Source organism: Cheilinus undulatus, linkage group 18 (genome assembly GCF_018320785.1).
Source record: "Cheilinus undulatus linkage group 18, ASM1832078v1, whole genome shotgun sequence".
Taxonomy (NCBI): Eukaryota; Metazoa; Chordata; class Actinopteri; order Labriformes; family Labridae; genus Cheilinus; species Cheilinus undulatus.
In genome coordinates, this window is record NC_054882.1 from 23,619,423 (window position 1) to 23,634,129 (window position 14,707).

A 14,707-nucleotide genomic window follows, 5' to 3' on the forward strand; every position below is an offset into this window, starting at 1 on the left:
TGCCGGCCACTTCCGTCGCATTTGAAGTGTCAGGCGGCAGACTGTCCAATCAGAGAGCGGTCATTAGCTCGTTTGACCAATCAGGTGTCGGCTCTCGGTCGCCCGTTGATGACACAGCACGAACATGCTGGAGAGCCGAGGATGCTGAGGTGAGTCTTAATTGTGTTTTATACTTACTGTATTTCCTGCCTCATTATTGTCAAATTTATCTATCATATGTTTTTATTTTATTGCTTGTTTATCAATGCAGCTCTTTTGTCGTTTCAGGCTCATTTTAAGAGTCTTTCCGTGTGTACAAAGTCAAAGAAACTTAAAAACAGCCGCTTCATATCGGAGTCTCTGCTTTTCACCTTCACCGCTCTCCTTGGCTCTTTCTGCCTGTGTTTTGGGGCCAACAATGGAGCATAAACTCTACCGACCTCCTCCAGAGGTCCGGGGTATGACCTGTCTGGACAAAGAGGCATTCACACAGGCCATCACTGTCCCAGCTCTACGGGTGCCGACAGGGGTTTTAAATAAAGTGGTAAAGAGTTTGAGAAAGTCGACCATCCAGCGCCCCGGGGTACCCAGAGTGGTCCAGGATAAAGAGGAGAGTAATGACTTTCGTTTAGTCCTGTTGGACCCCCACAGAGTGACTTCAACCAGCTCCTTCAGTGAGGCTGAGGCCGAGGCTCTGAGGTCCTTCAGTGTCTCTGAGGAGCTGCAGTACTTTGATCTGAGGCTCACCTACGACAACCTGAAGAGTGAAGAGGTGCTGGAGGCCGTGCTTCCTCAGGGTCAGGATGTGACCACTTCTTTTAGCCGAGTGGGACATATCGCACACATGAACCTGAGGGACCACCAGCTGCCTTACAAGAACCTCATAGGTGAGAAAAAAATTCAAATGATATCAATACACTACTCAAAATTTTGCCTATGTTTTAGTACATTTTCAACCGTGTCAGGTTCACAAGGGAGGAGTATCAAAATCCAGAACAAACATGGCACAGATGCAAACATGCCCGAAATGTGTGGTGCTGAATTACAAGACAGATTTTGGCGCTTCATTTTGGTACCCTACCACTCTGGTGCTATCTCCCACCACTCCTAAGGAAAGAACGAATGCTTTGCTGCCACATTAACATTGTCCCTGATGCAACACAAGTATACAAATTTAGTTTGAGCCTCTTATATGAAGAAGCTACACCTGTTTCCTTTACTTATGTACTCTATATATATATATGAGTTATTTACGAGACTGAGAAAGCTTTAATAAGCTGCCTACTTTTAATGCACTTTATTCTCTTAAATGTACAAATTCAGTCAGTGTTTAGGAACCTGCACCATTTCAAAACTATGGATTTAGCACCAGTATCAGGAAAACCATACCCAACCCTAGGTTCACCTCCTGTCACCTTCTACATACTTTTATGTTTGTGTTCCTAAAGTAGATGTGTGCCGATACCAATAATAGTGTTGAATCATGCTGGTACCAAGCCTAAGGACTCATACTCTAAAAACATTCCCATTAATACTGTTCTCAGTATCGTTTTACAGCTTGAAGTTAGGGTTAGCAAAGTGATGATATATACATGACCAAGCCTTCCAAATATTAAGAAATTTAAGGATTATATTAGCTATTCATATTAATTCTTGGTATTGGTGAGTAACCAAATGTAAGTACTTGTGCTTGTACTTGATCTGAATAAAAATGACAACACCAAATAATGTGGCATCAACAGATGTCAATAGCATTTTATCATCTACTGTGTAGTATCAATTTAGTGCTGATATCTAGTACACCTAACTGCTTCTTCAGAGAAGGTTTTTTTGTCTGGCAGAAGAAGTTGCCTGTGATTACAGCTATGATCTGTTTTTGTGGTTAAACACAAGCGAGAACATCCGCATTTTTGTAATATGGAATGGAAAAAAGATCTGCATCGGCCGAAATGCTATTTTAAACATCAACCCGATGCATCTTTTGCCAAAAAGCATCAGTATTAGCCAACCACTGTACTTAAATCAACCAACACTGCACTCTAGCTTACAGCATTTTTTGTTAAAATATGACTGCGTCTTTAAAGCTTTGGTTCTTTTCTGTTCTGTGGATCATTAAGAGAGACAAAGATTGCATCATTTTATTACTGGTTGTATTGATGAATTTTAAAGTGCATTATCTGCATATGAAGAGTCTGAAGTTGTTGCATTGTTTTTATCTTATTAGAAGCAGTATCAGCATTTCATCTTTATCTTTACCAGTGTACCCCAGTCAGATGATATTATGTCAGTGGGAAAATTTCTTGGAATGAAACTGCACATAAATAGGATAGATATTTTCAAAATGTCACATTGAGATAGAAGCTGTATTACATATTTAACTACATGGACAAAAAACAATACTATTTATTTTACTTAATGTGTACACACATTTTATTTAAGTATTTGTTTCTAATCTCATCTTCCCCCACATCATAAAACTCACTTTTACAGACTTGTTTGCAAATTTCTGTTTTCCCATATTCTTTTCACTGCTCTTAATCCATTTATCCATGCCCAGTCGTTTTTGTGTTGTCCTACTCTGACAGTCCTTTGTTTCTTTTGATAAGATACTTACTCATCTCTTTTAATCATCTGGTTTATTTGGGTGGGTTTCTTCTGATGCGTTGACATCTTCTACATTGCAATAGAATTTAATTTAATTGTATTGTCTTATTCTTTCAGCTGCATTTCAGACCTGTTCAGCTTTTGTGTTCGACTTTTTTAGAAGACTCTCTGTTTTGTCTGATTGTTAATGATGTCAAAGCACTCTGTATATATCAGTTGTTTAAAGTGCTGTATAAAGTTATTTTTAAATACCTACAGATGCATGATGTTCTGATCAGTACCAACTTTCAGGATTGCTAAGTGATATTGATTGCTGACTCCAGGCTTGCTTCCACTGTAGGCCAAGTCATAATGGACAAAAATCCCGGTGTCACCTGTGTGGTCAACAAGATGAACATCATCGACTCCACGTACCGCAACTTCAAGATGGAGGTTCTAGCTGGAGAGGAAAACATGGTCGCAAAAGTAAGCTAAATCACACACACCCAGTAAATATTTGTTAATGATACAGACACACAAATACAGCTCTAAATGACATTGACTGATTGTGGATTGTCTGTGTGCTGCAGGTGAAAGAAAACGGGGTGGCATATGAGTTTGATTTTTCTCGTGTTTACTGGAATCCTCGGCTGAGCACGGAGCACCAGCGTGTGGTGCAGCTTGTCAAACGTGGCGATACCGTGTTTGATGTGTTTGCTGGGGTCGGTCCCTTTGCCATCCCCGCTGCCCGCTCCGGTGCCAACGTGCTGGCAAACGATCTGAACCCAGAGTCGTACCGATGGCTTCAGCACAACTGCAAACTCAATAAGGTGGAAAGCAAAGTCCGAACCTTCAACCTGGATGGCCGAGCGTTTATCCGGGGACCGGTGAAGCAGGAGCTGCCAGCACTGCTGAAGGGAAAAGAAAGTATCCATGTGGTGATGAACCTGCCTGCATTGGCTCTAGACTTCCTGGATGCTTTTAGAGGCTTGCTACACCAGGACTGCATCTGTGAAGGAAGCCTACCCACAGTGCACTGCTACGGCTTCTCCAAAGATAACGACCCCGAGACAGATGTCGTGAAGAGGGCATCCTGCAGCCTGGGATATCCCCTGGAGAAACAGTGTTCTGTACATTTTGTGCGTAATGTAGCCCCCAACAAGGATATGATGTGTGTGACATTCACACTTCCTAAAGATGTCCTCTTCAGCAGTGATCAAGAACAGACAGGTGAGGATTTAATCATTTATCAGTGGTCAATTAAAGCCTCTGTGAGGAATTTTTCTGTTATGAAACTGACTGAAACTTACACTGATGTCTCTCAAGTTTCACAAAAACAAGATCATCAAGGGCATGTTTGACTTTTTTAAATATTGCAATACCTCTGACTGCTGCCAGAGGGTAAGCAACAGGCAAAAAGATGATCAACACTAAAATGATGATCAGCACTAAAAAGATGATCAGCACTGAGGGTTTAGGAGAGATTGTAGGCTGTAATGAACAGATGGTGTTTCAGAAGGTTTTAAAACACGTTTAAAGATAAAGCACCCCCAGGGGTTATGACCCCAGATCGGGAACCAATGCCTGGAGTCCACAAAATAGGCCAGTAGACATTTCTCAAAGCCTGGCAGTTACCAAGTGCTACACCACTGATAAATCACAGGGCCTGTGGTCTATGTTGTTTAGATGTATTCATACATTTTTGTGGCTCGCATTGGCTATCTGTGTAGGCCTCTACATAGGGCTCATGGCTATGCTAAGGCAGGGGTTCTCAAACTTTTTGGGGCTTGGGACCCCTTACAGGGCAGAAAATTCTCCAAGGACCTCCACATAATCTTCAAGCTGGTGAAACATATGTTAACTGCTATTCGTACTCCTAGATGCTGTATTTTAAACTCTTCAACCTTAATACAAGTTCTTGTCAAATTGAGTATGACTTCTAATGTTTTTGTTATCCTTTGAGCAGCCAAATAAGAATCCCCTGTGCTTTTTCTAAGGTTTTGATCAGATTCACATTCATGTTTTCTGGCGGATGTATTCCTTACCCTTTTGTCGGAAAAAATCTTTTGTTTTGTCCTTAAACTCTGCATGCTTTATCAGATGACGCTTTAGCTTGGCAGGCTTCATGGCTTCACAGTTTCACATGAAGACACACATCACATTTTGGTCTTCTGTCGCTGTTTTCAATAAAACCAAACTCCAGATAGCTGTCGTCATATTTTCTCAGTTTAGCTGGTTTGGGCCTAACATCACTTGTTGATGTGGACACGCTTAAATATTTATCCATTGTTGTTTGCTGGACCTGCACACCAGATGCATCCTGAGCAAAGTGACTGATGCGTGAGGAGTGATAGATTAACATGATATGTCACAATCATATCTGAGTTTTTATTGGCCCAAAGCTGACTTATGTGGGAGTCATTGGTTTAGTATGGTTGTTTTATGGCGCTCTGATCTCTATATGTATTTACTGGCTTTCTAATGACATGGTATTACTTAAATCTTTTTTATTCTGCAGACCCCAGTTTTAGAACCACTGTGCTAAGGCATAGGTTTGATGCAGAAGTATAAATCAGGTTTCATACATTTACAGCATAAAATAAGACTGCTTTGTCCACATGGGGGCACCAAAATCAACATAAACTTTAAGTTTTATATTAAAGATCAAATATTATGCAAATTACACTTTTTCAGGCTTTTCTAACAAAAATATGCGCCCCTGGTCCATCCACAATCCCCCCAAGAATCAAAAACATCCATTCCCTGCCCCCCTCTCTTTCTCCACCTTTCAGAAAATGTGTGCTGAAACAAGCCGTTCTCAAATTTTCCCCTTATGATGTCATGTGGGGAGTTAGCACCACCCCCAGCCCATTAATATACACAGAAACAGCTCATTCTGAGCAGAGCTGTGACAGAGGGGTTTTTAGACATGCAAAAATCCAATACTGGAGTGTTTTTTTTCAGCAACAAACTTCACAGGCATGTTTTAGGGACCTCTGATATCAATATGAACTTGTCTTAAGAGGTAAAATATGTGACCTTTAAGGTAAGGGGCAGTGTCTCAGAGAATGGGAGGCTTATAAATTAAGTCTGCCCTGAGAAGCATTTCACAACAAAAGCTTAAAAGTAATTTTATAAGTTTTTTGGGACTGATTTATAATAATTTTTCATGCAACTTCTTTCAATTTCTTGTATAAAAGTATGAAGACGAGCTTTGCATTTTTGACATTAAGTTGTTAAAAATGAAGATATTACAAAATATAACCCTCAGCTATGGAAAACTGTAATCTCTGAATAATTCACTTGTCTGTCTGCTCACTGATATGATTTATGATTATCAACAGACTGAGATACTAAAAATAACACCAGTCATTGTTGTTTGTGCCGTCTTTGGTTTTCAGTGTACCGGTACTATTGATATGCTTATGCTTTTTTTCAGTTTGATGAACAGTAAGGTTGTATATGATTTAAAAAAAATTTGTTTCTCCACAGAGCCATCGGAGGAACCAGCAGCAAAGAAAAAGAAATGTGAAGAAGCTCCAGATTCCATGTAAAAATCATTTTGACCTGACATTGAGGGATGCAAGGAAACTTTTGAGTTTGGATCATTTTTGTTCATCAAAGTATTAGATTATTTTTTATCAGATGTCATTGTATCCTGTTGTGAGAAAAAATTTATCACAACTGTTGTTCAGAAGTGGACATTTCAGTTATCTCACTTTTAAATAAATGTAAAATGATAGAAACATTGCGTTTGGTCACAGATGTTTTTTAATATTCAAATAAGAAAATATAAAAACAATCACACAACCCCTGACAATAATTCAGAGAAGCTTTTCCCTGCTCCACATGGACAGCAGCAGGTTTTTAGAGTCCTTTTAGATCACATTTCTCACCAGTGTCTGTCATGAATGTGTTCATCCTCTAGGAGGGAACAGCCCACTGAAAGCGTCCTGAATGGCTCGATGACAGGCCAAAGCAGAGGTGTATCCTCCAGCTGTGTCCTGGGGCATGGCAGCCCGCACGTGGTTCAGATACCTGAGAACACACAGAGAGCGCCCTGGTCAGAAACAGCAGTGAGCTATTTTGTAAATAAAGTGACTGAGTGGCAGCCTGAGCGCCAGTTTAAAAGGCAGTTCCTGTGAGTGTAACTTGAGTGAAAGTTTATTCTTCATTAAATCCACACTTGAAGTTATTTTCTCTGGCTCTCTGCGACCCTTTGGCCCTTTGATGAGATCAACGAAGACAGACGTACCCATACACTAACACTGGAGCACCTTGTGCCTAAAAGCCTCTCCAACATGGCTCTATTAAAGTATTATGGTTGTCTTTTATTTTTTAAGTGCTTACAGATGTAGCCTGCCAAAGCCCCTTTTCAGGTTCCTAAGCGAAGCCAAAAGTCACTGTTTATTTTCACAGTCGTGCACAGACAGAAAAACAGTCGAGCTGCTAATCTAGTCTCCAAATCTTGTCCCCACACAGAAAGATTCCCTTCTACTCATGACTCATGTGAGTAAAAGGGAGTTTAACCTGTGCCCTCCACCCAGTCTAATCCTTCCTTTACTGTTCTGTGCCATCAAAAAGTGACGCACACATGTTCTGGGCCACTTTCTCGTAGCATGTGTCTACAAAGCTAAAAAGCAAAATCCTCCAGCAACTGAGACAACACGTAGCTCTGCCTGTCAGTACCCCCCCAACAGCACCACCTCCCTCCACCCTGCCCTGCTGGAATCATAGAGTCCTAAAGCCCTCACACGAGTCGGGCTTTGTGGCCCCTGTTCCTGTGAGCCGGGGGGAACTTCAAAGCGAGAGGAATATCAAGAGCACAGACGGCCCTCTGTGATTTCTGTGCCCATTCAAGCTGCTTTACAGAGTAACCCAACACCTGTGGGGAGGCTCAGACTGAGAAAGATGAAGCATGTGTGTGTGTGTGAATGAGAGATGGACAGGAGAGGGAAAAAAAGGTGTTGGGGAGACTACTCGCAGGATTTCTTGTTTTTGGCTTTGGTGTTTTATGATTCTACAATGTGGTTTGTTTGTAGTCCAATAAAACCTTCACTAAAAATGAAAGTGGAATTGCATTCCCCCGGAGTGGGGAAAAAATTGATACGGCAATGTCTTCATCCTGAAATGTTTGATACGTACATCGCTGGTGCAAAATCAATATTATAATTGAAAAAGTGCGTGACAGTGCCAATTTGACTCAGATCACTACATCAGGACTCCTCATGAGGGCACACTTATGATACGAACACATGAAATATGAATAGATTTTAACTGGCCAAAAATGAAGAGACTACCCTGACAGCAGGGTAGTCTCAAATGGCGCTGAAAAGAAGTTAAGAGTTAAGGTGAGGTGAAAATGACGCTGGATTGCAATGAATACATATTCCTGAACTTCAGGTTTTAAAGGACAATTTTATCTTCATTAGGAATGCATGATATGGTTCAGACCTGACAGTTTAGTCCTTGAACAAAGAGACAAACATCAGTCCATAGAACACTTTAAATTTAAAAAAAGGAAAATAGGATGAACAAAGAGAAAGACTTCAGCTTACGTAGCTCTGTATCAAACTTAGACTTACAGTGCCTATAAAAAGTATTCACCCCTTAGATGTTTTACCCTTTTACTGATTTTAAAAATCAATCATGGTCAATAAAATTAGGCTTTTTTGACAAAAACATGACCAAAAACACTTTCAATGTCATAGTTAAAAAAACATATCTACAACATTACATGTCAATTAAATAAAAATATTTAATGTAAAATAAGTGACTGCATAAATATTCACCCCCTTCAAGTCAGTATTTAGTAGATGCATCTTTGGCTGTAATCACAGCACTGAGTCTGTGTGGATAAGTCTCAATCTTGCACATCTAGACACTGTAATCTTACTACATTCTTCTTTGTAAAACTGTCAAGTTATCTCGGTGATTGGGGCTTTTCAAGGCCAGCCACAAATTCTCTATTGGATTGAGGTCTGGGCTTTGACTCAGCCACTTCAGAACATTCACTTTGTTGTCTTTAAGCCATTTCTGTGTAGCTTTCACTGTATTCTTTGGGTCATTCTCTACCTGGAGAATATCTCTCACTAGTCTCCTCCTTGCATGGTCACTCAGTTTGTGAGGACAGCCTGATCTAGACAGATTTACACGTGCCATGTTCCTTACATTTCTTAATGATAGATTTTACTGAACTCTGGAGGATGTTCAGTGCCTTGTATTTTTTTTGTATCCATCCTCTGACTTATACTTTCAATAACATTTTCTCTGAGTTGCTTGGAGTGTTCTTTTGTCTTCATGGTGCTATGGTAGCCAGGAATACTGATTAACCAGCGATGGGACCTTCCAGAAACAGGTGTTTTTATATTACAATTACTTAAGACACATTCACTGCACTCAGGTGCAGCCACTTATTTTACTTTACACAATTTTTGTTTGACATTACTTTGTAGAAATCTATTTACACTTTACAGTTTTGTTTGGAATTTTTTTTGTCAAAAAAGCCAAATTATATTGTACATGATTGATAAATAATTTCAATAAAAGGGTTAAACATCCAAGGGGGTGAATACTTTTTTTATAGGCACTGCATACAGTGGATACTAGTCGATATTTATAGCCAGTATACTAGTTGTAAATATCAACGAAAATGTTCAAATCTGCCAAATACTGATAATAACCTTTCAGAGCTGACATCTGCTGATACCAATATCATGCCTATAACATTAGGCATCCTTAGTCCTCATTAAATTGGTCAACTTGATGTATCATTATATAATTGTCTTGCAATACATCAGTTAGTGCAGAATGGCTGTATTTTGATATTATCATGAGCCATAAAATATATGATACCCTATTATGAGTCACCAGACGATTCCCATGACTAATACTCACTTACACAAATGTGGTATAAAATGAAAGACACCAGGCAACCTCACAGGATGACCTTGGCTTGTGGAACAGTATGAAGAATGAAAGTGCGGCCCATGATGTCAATCAGGTCTCGCATACAACTACCACTCATCAGCCACTAGAGAAACAACACACGAGTTGAAAACAGGAGGCCCAGTGATTAATAATAACTTCATTAGACACAAGCTGCTGTAGCCTGTCCTTCAGAGCACTTGAGGGAGGTCTTCTCATATGGCTTCCTGCATCAGATGAGTGCTATCTATTGATTATATTGTACTGGGGCCCTTTTTAATGGTGAAAAAAGTGGGCTATTTACAGCCCGGCTAAGTCTGCTCTTCCTGCTAATCTAATCCCCGAGCTACTCATGTGGTCATTCCTTCCAAGAAAGCTGAGAGCTCTGTGTAACTTTATACCTGCCTGCCCCTGAGGAGAGAGAGAGAAGAACATGAAGGAGAGGGTGAGGATGAGGGAGGAGGTGGGTGGGAAGGGGAGAGCGAGGAGGGAGGATATGAGGTGAAATCACCTTTGGGTATCATCATCACACAACCTCTTCTCTTAAACCAACGCTGTCTGGCCTCTGCTCACCCCTAACGGCCGAGGTTAGTTTAGTTCTGCTCCATTAACTCAGCGGACGCATCCGCATCTTCCTGTAAAGGCTGGCTTGCATATATGTACATACACACAACCAGGCTTGGATGTTGGTGAAGCTGAAAGATAAACTCTTTTCACATGGCTGTACTTGACATTTTTGAAACATTAACAGCAGACGAAGACGTGCAACAACATGCACTGCGTTAAAATCTGCAGGACACTTTCCTACAAAAACAATCAGGCTCTTAACACATCCTCCAATCATAAAGCAAAATGCAACCTACCAACCACTTTCAAACAGACGCTATGAGACCCTCTGATGCTACTGTTTCACACTGTGTGCACTTACTCACCTAACCCCCCACCCCCCCACCCCCCCCCCCTCTGAGGACTGGACTGCCTTTTGTTTCGTAGGGCCCTGAAACCTAAGCCGTTTCGGCCGGTAACATCTTTCACTCTCAAGGCCCCACTGGAGCATTAGCTGCAACTCGATATGGGTCTTTTCAAAGCCTTGTATTATTGGGTAAATATGGGTCACTTTGGACTGGCCCATTATGTCGCTTGAAGGGAGGTGGGGTGGGTGGGAAAAGAAGAGTGCAGGTGATGAAGACAACAGACTGACACGGTGTGACGGTGTGCGTGTTGGACCGAGATCGCCACAAGGGAATATGACAGGGGGTTTCCATTAGTTTACACACAGGGAGTGATACACTGAATGTCTTTTGTACTGACTGTTTTCATTTTTTCCTCAAAACAATGGAAATAAATAACCTTGACAGAACACTGGTTGGAGATCATACAGGATATATACAGTATGTAATGGAAAAGGTGACACACCTACTAAAATTCAAAGGAAATGAACATGAAAAGATCCGGAGGAAATGGACTATGTGTAATAAAAGTGATACCACTGAATAATTTGACTATGTAAGACTGAAAAGAATGCCTGAAATGTCCCTGAAAATGTTTATGTTGATGGGCCACTGAAAATGTAAACGTGCTGTTTATGTTGTTGGAAAATGGGGAAAAAATTAAGTTATAAAAAAAAAAAATAACCTTGACATCCACTTGAGGAGAAAGCAGCATAAGGGTAAGTTGCAGATTCTTTATGACACAAAATCAATGAGTACTCTGCAGTATTTTCAACCCCTGCTCACACTGCTACTACTACTACTACTACTACTACTAAGATTCCTCCTCTCTTTGCAGCCATGGGCAATTGGATCAAAACTTTTCAAAGCAAACAACATCTTTTCCACTCTGGGACTGGAACACTGAATACCTGGGCAATGTCTCCTGTTAATGCTAATAACGCTGAGAGATTTTCCTGATGGAACTCTGAAAGTATTCCCCACTACTGCTGCCTGGAAAACACCGCACAGCCCCATCCTTAATTCAAAGTGAAAAGATAAGTGGCGAAATGTTCCGGCGGGTTCTGCGTGATTTCCAGCTGAGAATGTGGCTCCTTTTTGTGTTTGGATCAGCAATGCTGCAGTGGAAAAAAGGGTGTTTGGGTTCTGGAGGGAACCAGCAGAGAGGTTGGGTCTCTGGAGGGAAAACAGCAGATATTAAAGTGAGGTGCGGGCTATGTTGGGCCTCCTGTCTAGACTCCATGTGTTGGCTGGAATTGGATTAAGTGGAGATGTGGAAGCTTGATGGAAAAGAAAAGAGGCCTGTAAGCAGATACTTAATCAACATTTAAAAAACACACAGAGCAGATGTGCAAGACAATATCCAATCAGTCTAAACACTGTTCACTGTAGAAGTGCTGTTAGTGATTTTTATGCTTTATGAAACATGGATGTAATCTCACTGACGTCACCTAGTGATTTCTGATAAACAGTTTTTGAGCACACTGATGGCAGTTGCCATATTGGAAATGGAGTCCAGAGCTAACTTTATGCCAACTGGGGAACAGACAGGGTGCTGACAGCTTAGTGCAAGGGTCATCAACTACATCTGCATGAGGGCCAGATTTTGTCTGGACAGGTAACCTGACATGCCAGATGGGTTTGTATCACACATCCATCTGGGAAAGCTTCAATAGGAAACATTTGGGAAAAGGCAGAGGATTTGAAAAAAACTTGGAGTGTGATTGGATGAATGTTCTGTCTGTCACATCTCTACGGGCCAATCAGAGCAACAAAACACATGATGTAGCCGCAGCATCCATGCTAAGCTCTTCTGCCATAATTGCACCAGCTTCTTGCTGCTGCTTGTTTACGTCACAACTCTGCTACACCTGAAAGTACTGCCCCTCAGCGCTGATTGGTCCTGTCACTTTCTAACTGGGCCCAAACGGTTCAGATGGGAGCTTTGCAAGATGGGTTCGCCATCTATGTTGTCCGTCACTTGGTTTAATGCTAATATGCATAATCCTCCTGATCGGTTAAAAACAAATGAAGTAAACTGGTCTATTGTTTTGATTCTCAGGCAGGAAAATCACACTCTCCAAAAGACTGATGTTGACAAAGGACACCACAGATTTAATCAAATCAAATTGAATTAAACATATTGTTATTCCTGTAAAAGACGTTGTAACCTTGATCAACTTGATAACTGTAGGGATTTAAAAAGAATGATCTTTGGGGGGCCAAATGGGGAGCTTTGGAGGGCCTGATTTGGACCCCGGGCCTCCAGTTGATGATCACTGGCTAAGTGGTTAGGTCATGATCCATCTGAATCTTATTTGTGGCTTATTTATTGCAAGTCATTCCCCACTCTTCAACACTGATATGTACATATCAACAGGCAAAGAGGGGGGCTGAGACATCCCTTTATCTTCATGGCAAAGAGAACACATCACTTGTCAGTCACAACAGCCAAGTCCCTTATTACACACAAGTCTCAGCCTGAGTATCATCAAAACAGATGAGTTATTTTTTAAAATCATATCTGTACACTGTGTGCCAACTATTCAGACCAAAATTATTATTGGTGCCACGTTTATCTCTGCTGTAAAAATGGGTATTTTACATGGGTGTTTATGGGACTTCTGGGGCTTTTGCAGCCAGTTTCAATAGGACACAAAAGGAAGTGCAGTTTATTGCATTTTGGCATTGGCTTTTCAACACTGTAGGTCACCTCATGGCTGCCACATTAAGACTTAACAGAAAGTCCAAAGGGGTCGGGACCCCCAGGGGGGTTGCAAGACTCTAAAGGGGGAGTGTGGGATGCTTTCCAAAAAACACTGAGAAATTTTAAATGCTTTAAAGTGGTATGTCTTATCTATTATTGTAAATTTGTATATGATACTTTATGATACATCTTACATTTTAACCACCACCAAGGAAGGTGGGGGTCCCCAATCTCTGAGGCTGTAATTTTGGGGGTCACAGGATGAAAAGTTGGGGAACCCCTACTGTATAACAAAATAAAACTGAATGAATGGGATGTTTGGAAAGCTCTGAAATCTGGCTGGACTTCACTTTTTGCTTCAAAGCACTGACTTGAGAGTGGCTCTTAGATTAGCACCTGTCTGCTTTCACAGCCCCCTCACTGATCCAGGGTCAGCTTTTGTTTTTACTTTGAAAAGATCTGAAGCCTTTTGGATTCAGGCTGTCGTCAGCATGGTTCATGACCCATACAGGCCAGGGTATGCTGACTTTCATAAAGTTAGAGCAACTAAGTGTTCTTTTAAATCAGCACTAAATAGAAAAAAAAGAAAACCACAAATATGAATCAATAAAACCTTCCTTATCCGAGACCACTCCAAGGACTGAGGCCTCATTAGTTATTAATGTTATTAATAAACTTATTAGTTTATTAAAGCAAGAGAGCTTGGACATGAGAGTTGAGTGCACAAAGAGGGCAGCTGATGAGCACAGGGCAAGCTATATCTACACAGAAGCTGCCCAGTACTTCTGAAAGGCTGTTGGATGGCTGCGCTGATGTCCGGAAGTCTTCCTTTAACGCTCCGCTCCAGCAGTGGCGGAGGATTCCTGCCCTGGAAATGATGGGAAGGAAAGATTGGAGGGGTTGAGGGGGGTGCAGAGCCACACACCTGCCAGATGATTTGTCATTATAGAGGGGTCAGCACTCAGCTGTCACCCCCTAATCACCCATCCTACCCCTTGAGTCAGCCCCCCCCCCAAAAAACTCCACTCAGGCCCTCCAAAAACACCCCCTGCATTCCTTAGGCAGCTCTAGTTACACTCGGAGCACCACTACCCCATCTGCCCCTCCTTCTTACACTCTGCCCTGAGAGAAAATGTAACCCTGTGAGAGACACTCACACTAAGATCATTGTGTAGATGTGCAGTGTGTTTTTACCCCCCATGTGTGTATCAGTGAAGTTCATATAAATGTTAATACATGTGTATCTAAGGGCAGAGCTGTTTGTATCAATACTGTCCGAGAAATGATGGTGCTGACTTTCTACCGGTATGAAGACGTGTGAATTGATCCAGGCTGCAGCCCAAAAACAAAAACCCCTGCAGACAAGCCAAACACAGAGGACTCTCACAGGTATACTATATCTGTCAACAGCAGTCTTTCATCACTACAGGCCAGAGGTCACACTCTTTTCCACTGAATGCAGCTTCCTCTGGGATGTGTGAGTGTGTGAGACAGATCCTCAGCCATTAGCCTTCCCACTGTCCACCAGATTAGCTCGAGTCGTGCTCTGTGAGTGTTTCTG

General features: G+C 41.5%; 2 protein-coding genes across 2 annotated transcripts in view; one reads left to right on the forward strand and one right to left on the reverse strand.

Moving 5' to 3' along the window:
* Positions 1–109: 109 nt before the first annotated feature.
* Positions 110–6,308, forward strand: trmt5 (tRNA methyltransferase 5). Its single transcript, XM_041811893.1, has 5 exons — positions 110–149; positions 268–866; positions 2,924–3,048; positions 3,153–3,792; positions 6,055–6,308. The coding sequence occupies exons 1-5, from the start codon at positions 142–144 to the stop codon at positions 6,114–6,116; spliced, it is 1,434 nt and encodes a 477-aa protein (XP_041667827.1). The 5' UTR covers positions 110–141; the 3' UTR covers positions 6,117–6,308.
* Positions 6,309–6,320: 12 nt separating this feature from the next.
* The window catches only part of mnat1 (MNAT1 component of CDK activating kinase), a 50,217-nt gene continuing 41,830 nt past the window's right edge, over positions 6,321–14,707 (reverse strand). The window contains exon 8 of the mRNA XM_041811894.1: positions 6,321–6,600. Coding sequence (XP_041667828.1) covers positions 6,480–6,600 — 121 coding nt within the window. The 3' untranslated portion in view covers positions 6,321–6,479. The remainder of the gene's footprint in view (positions 6,601–14,707) is intronic.

Excerpts from the sequence above, each read along its gene's own strand:
- trmt5 (XM_041811893.1), top strand. Across the intron at positions 3,049-3,152 it reads AGGAAAACATGGTCGCAAAA|GTGAAAGAAAACGGGGTGGC; the intron begins GTAAGCTAAATC and ends TGTGTGCTGCAG. Across the intron at positions 3,793-6,054 it reads CAGTGATCAAGAACAGACAG|AGCCATCGGAGGAACCAGCA; the intron begins GTGAGGATTTAA and ends GTTTCTCCACAG.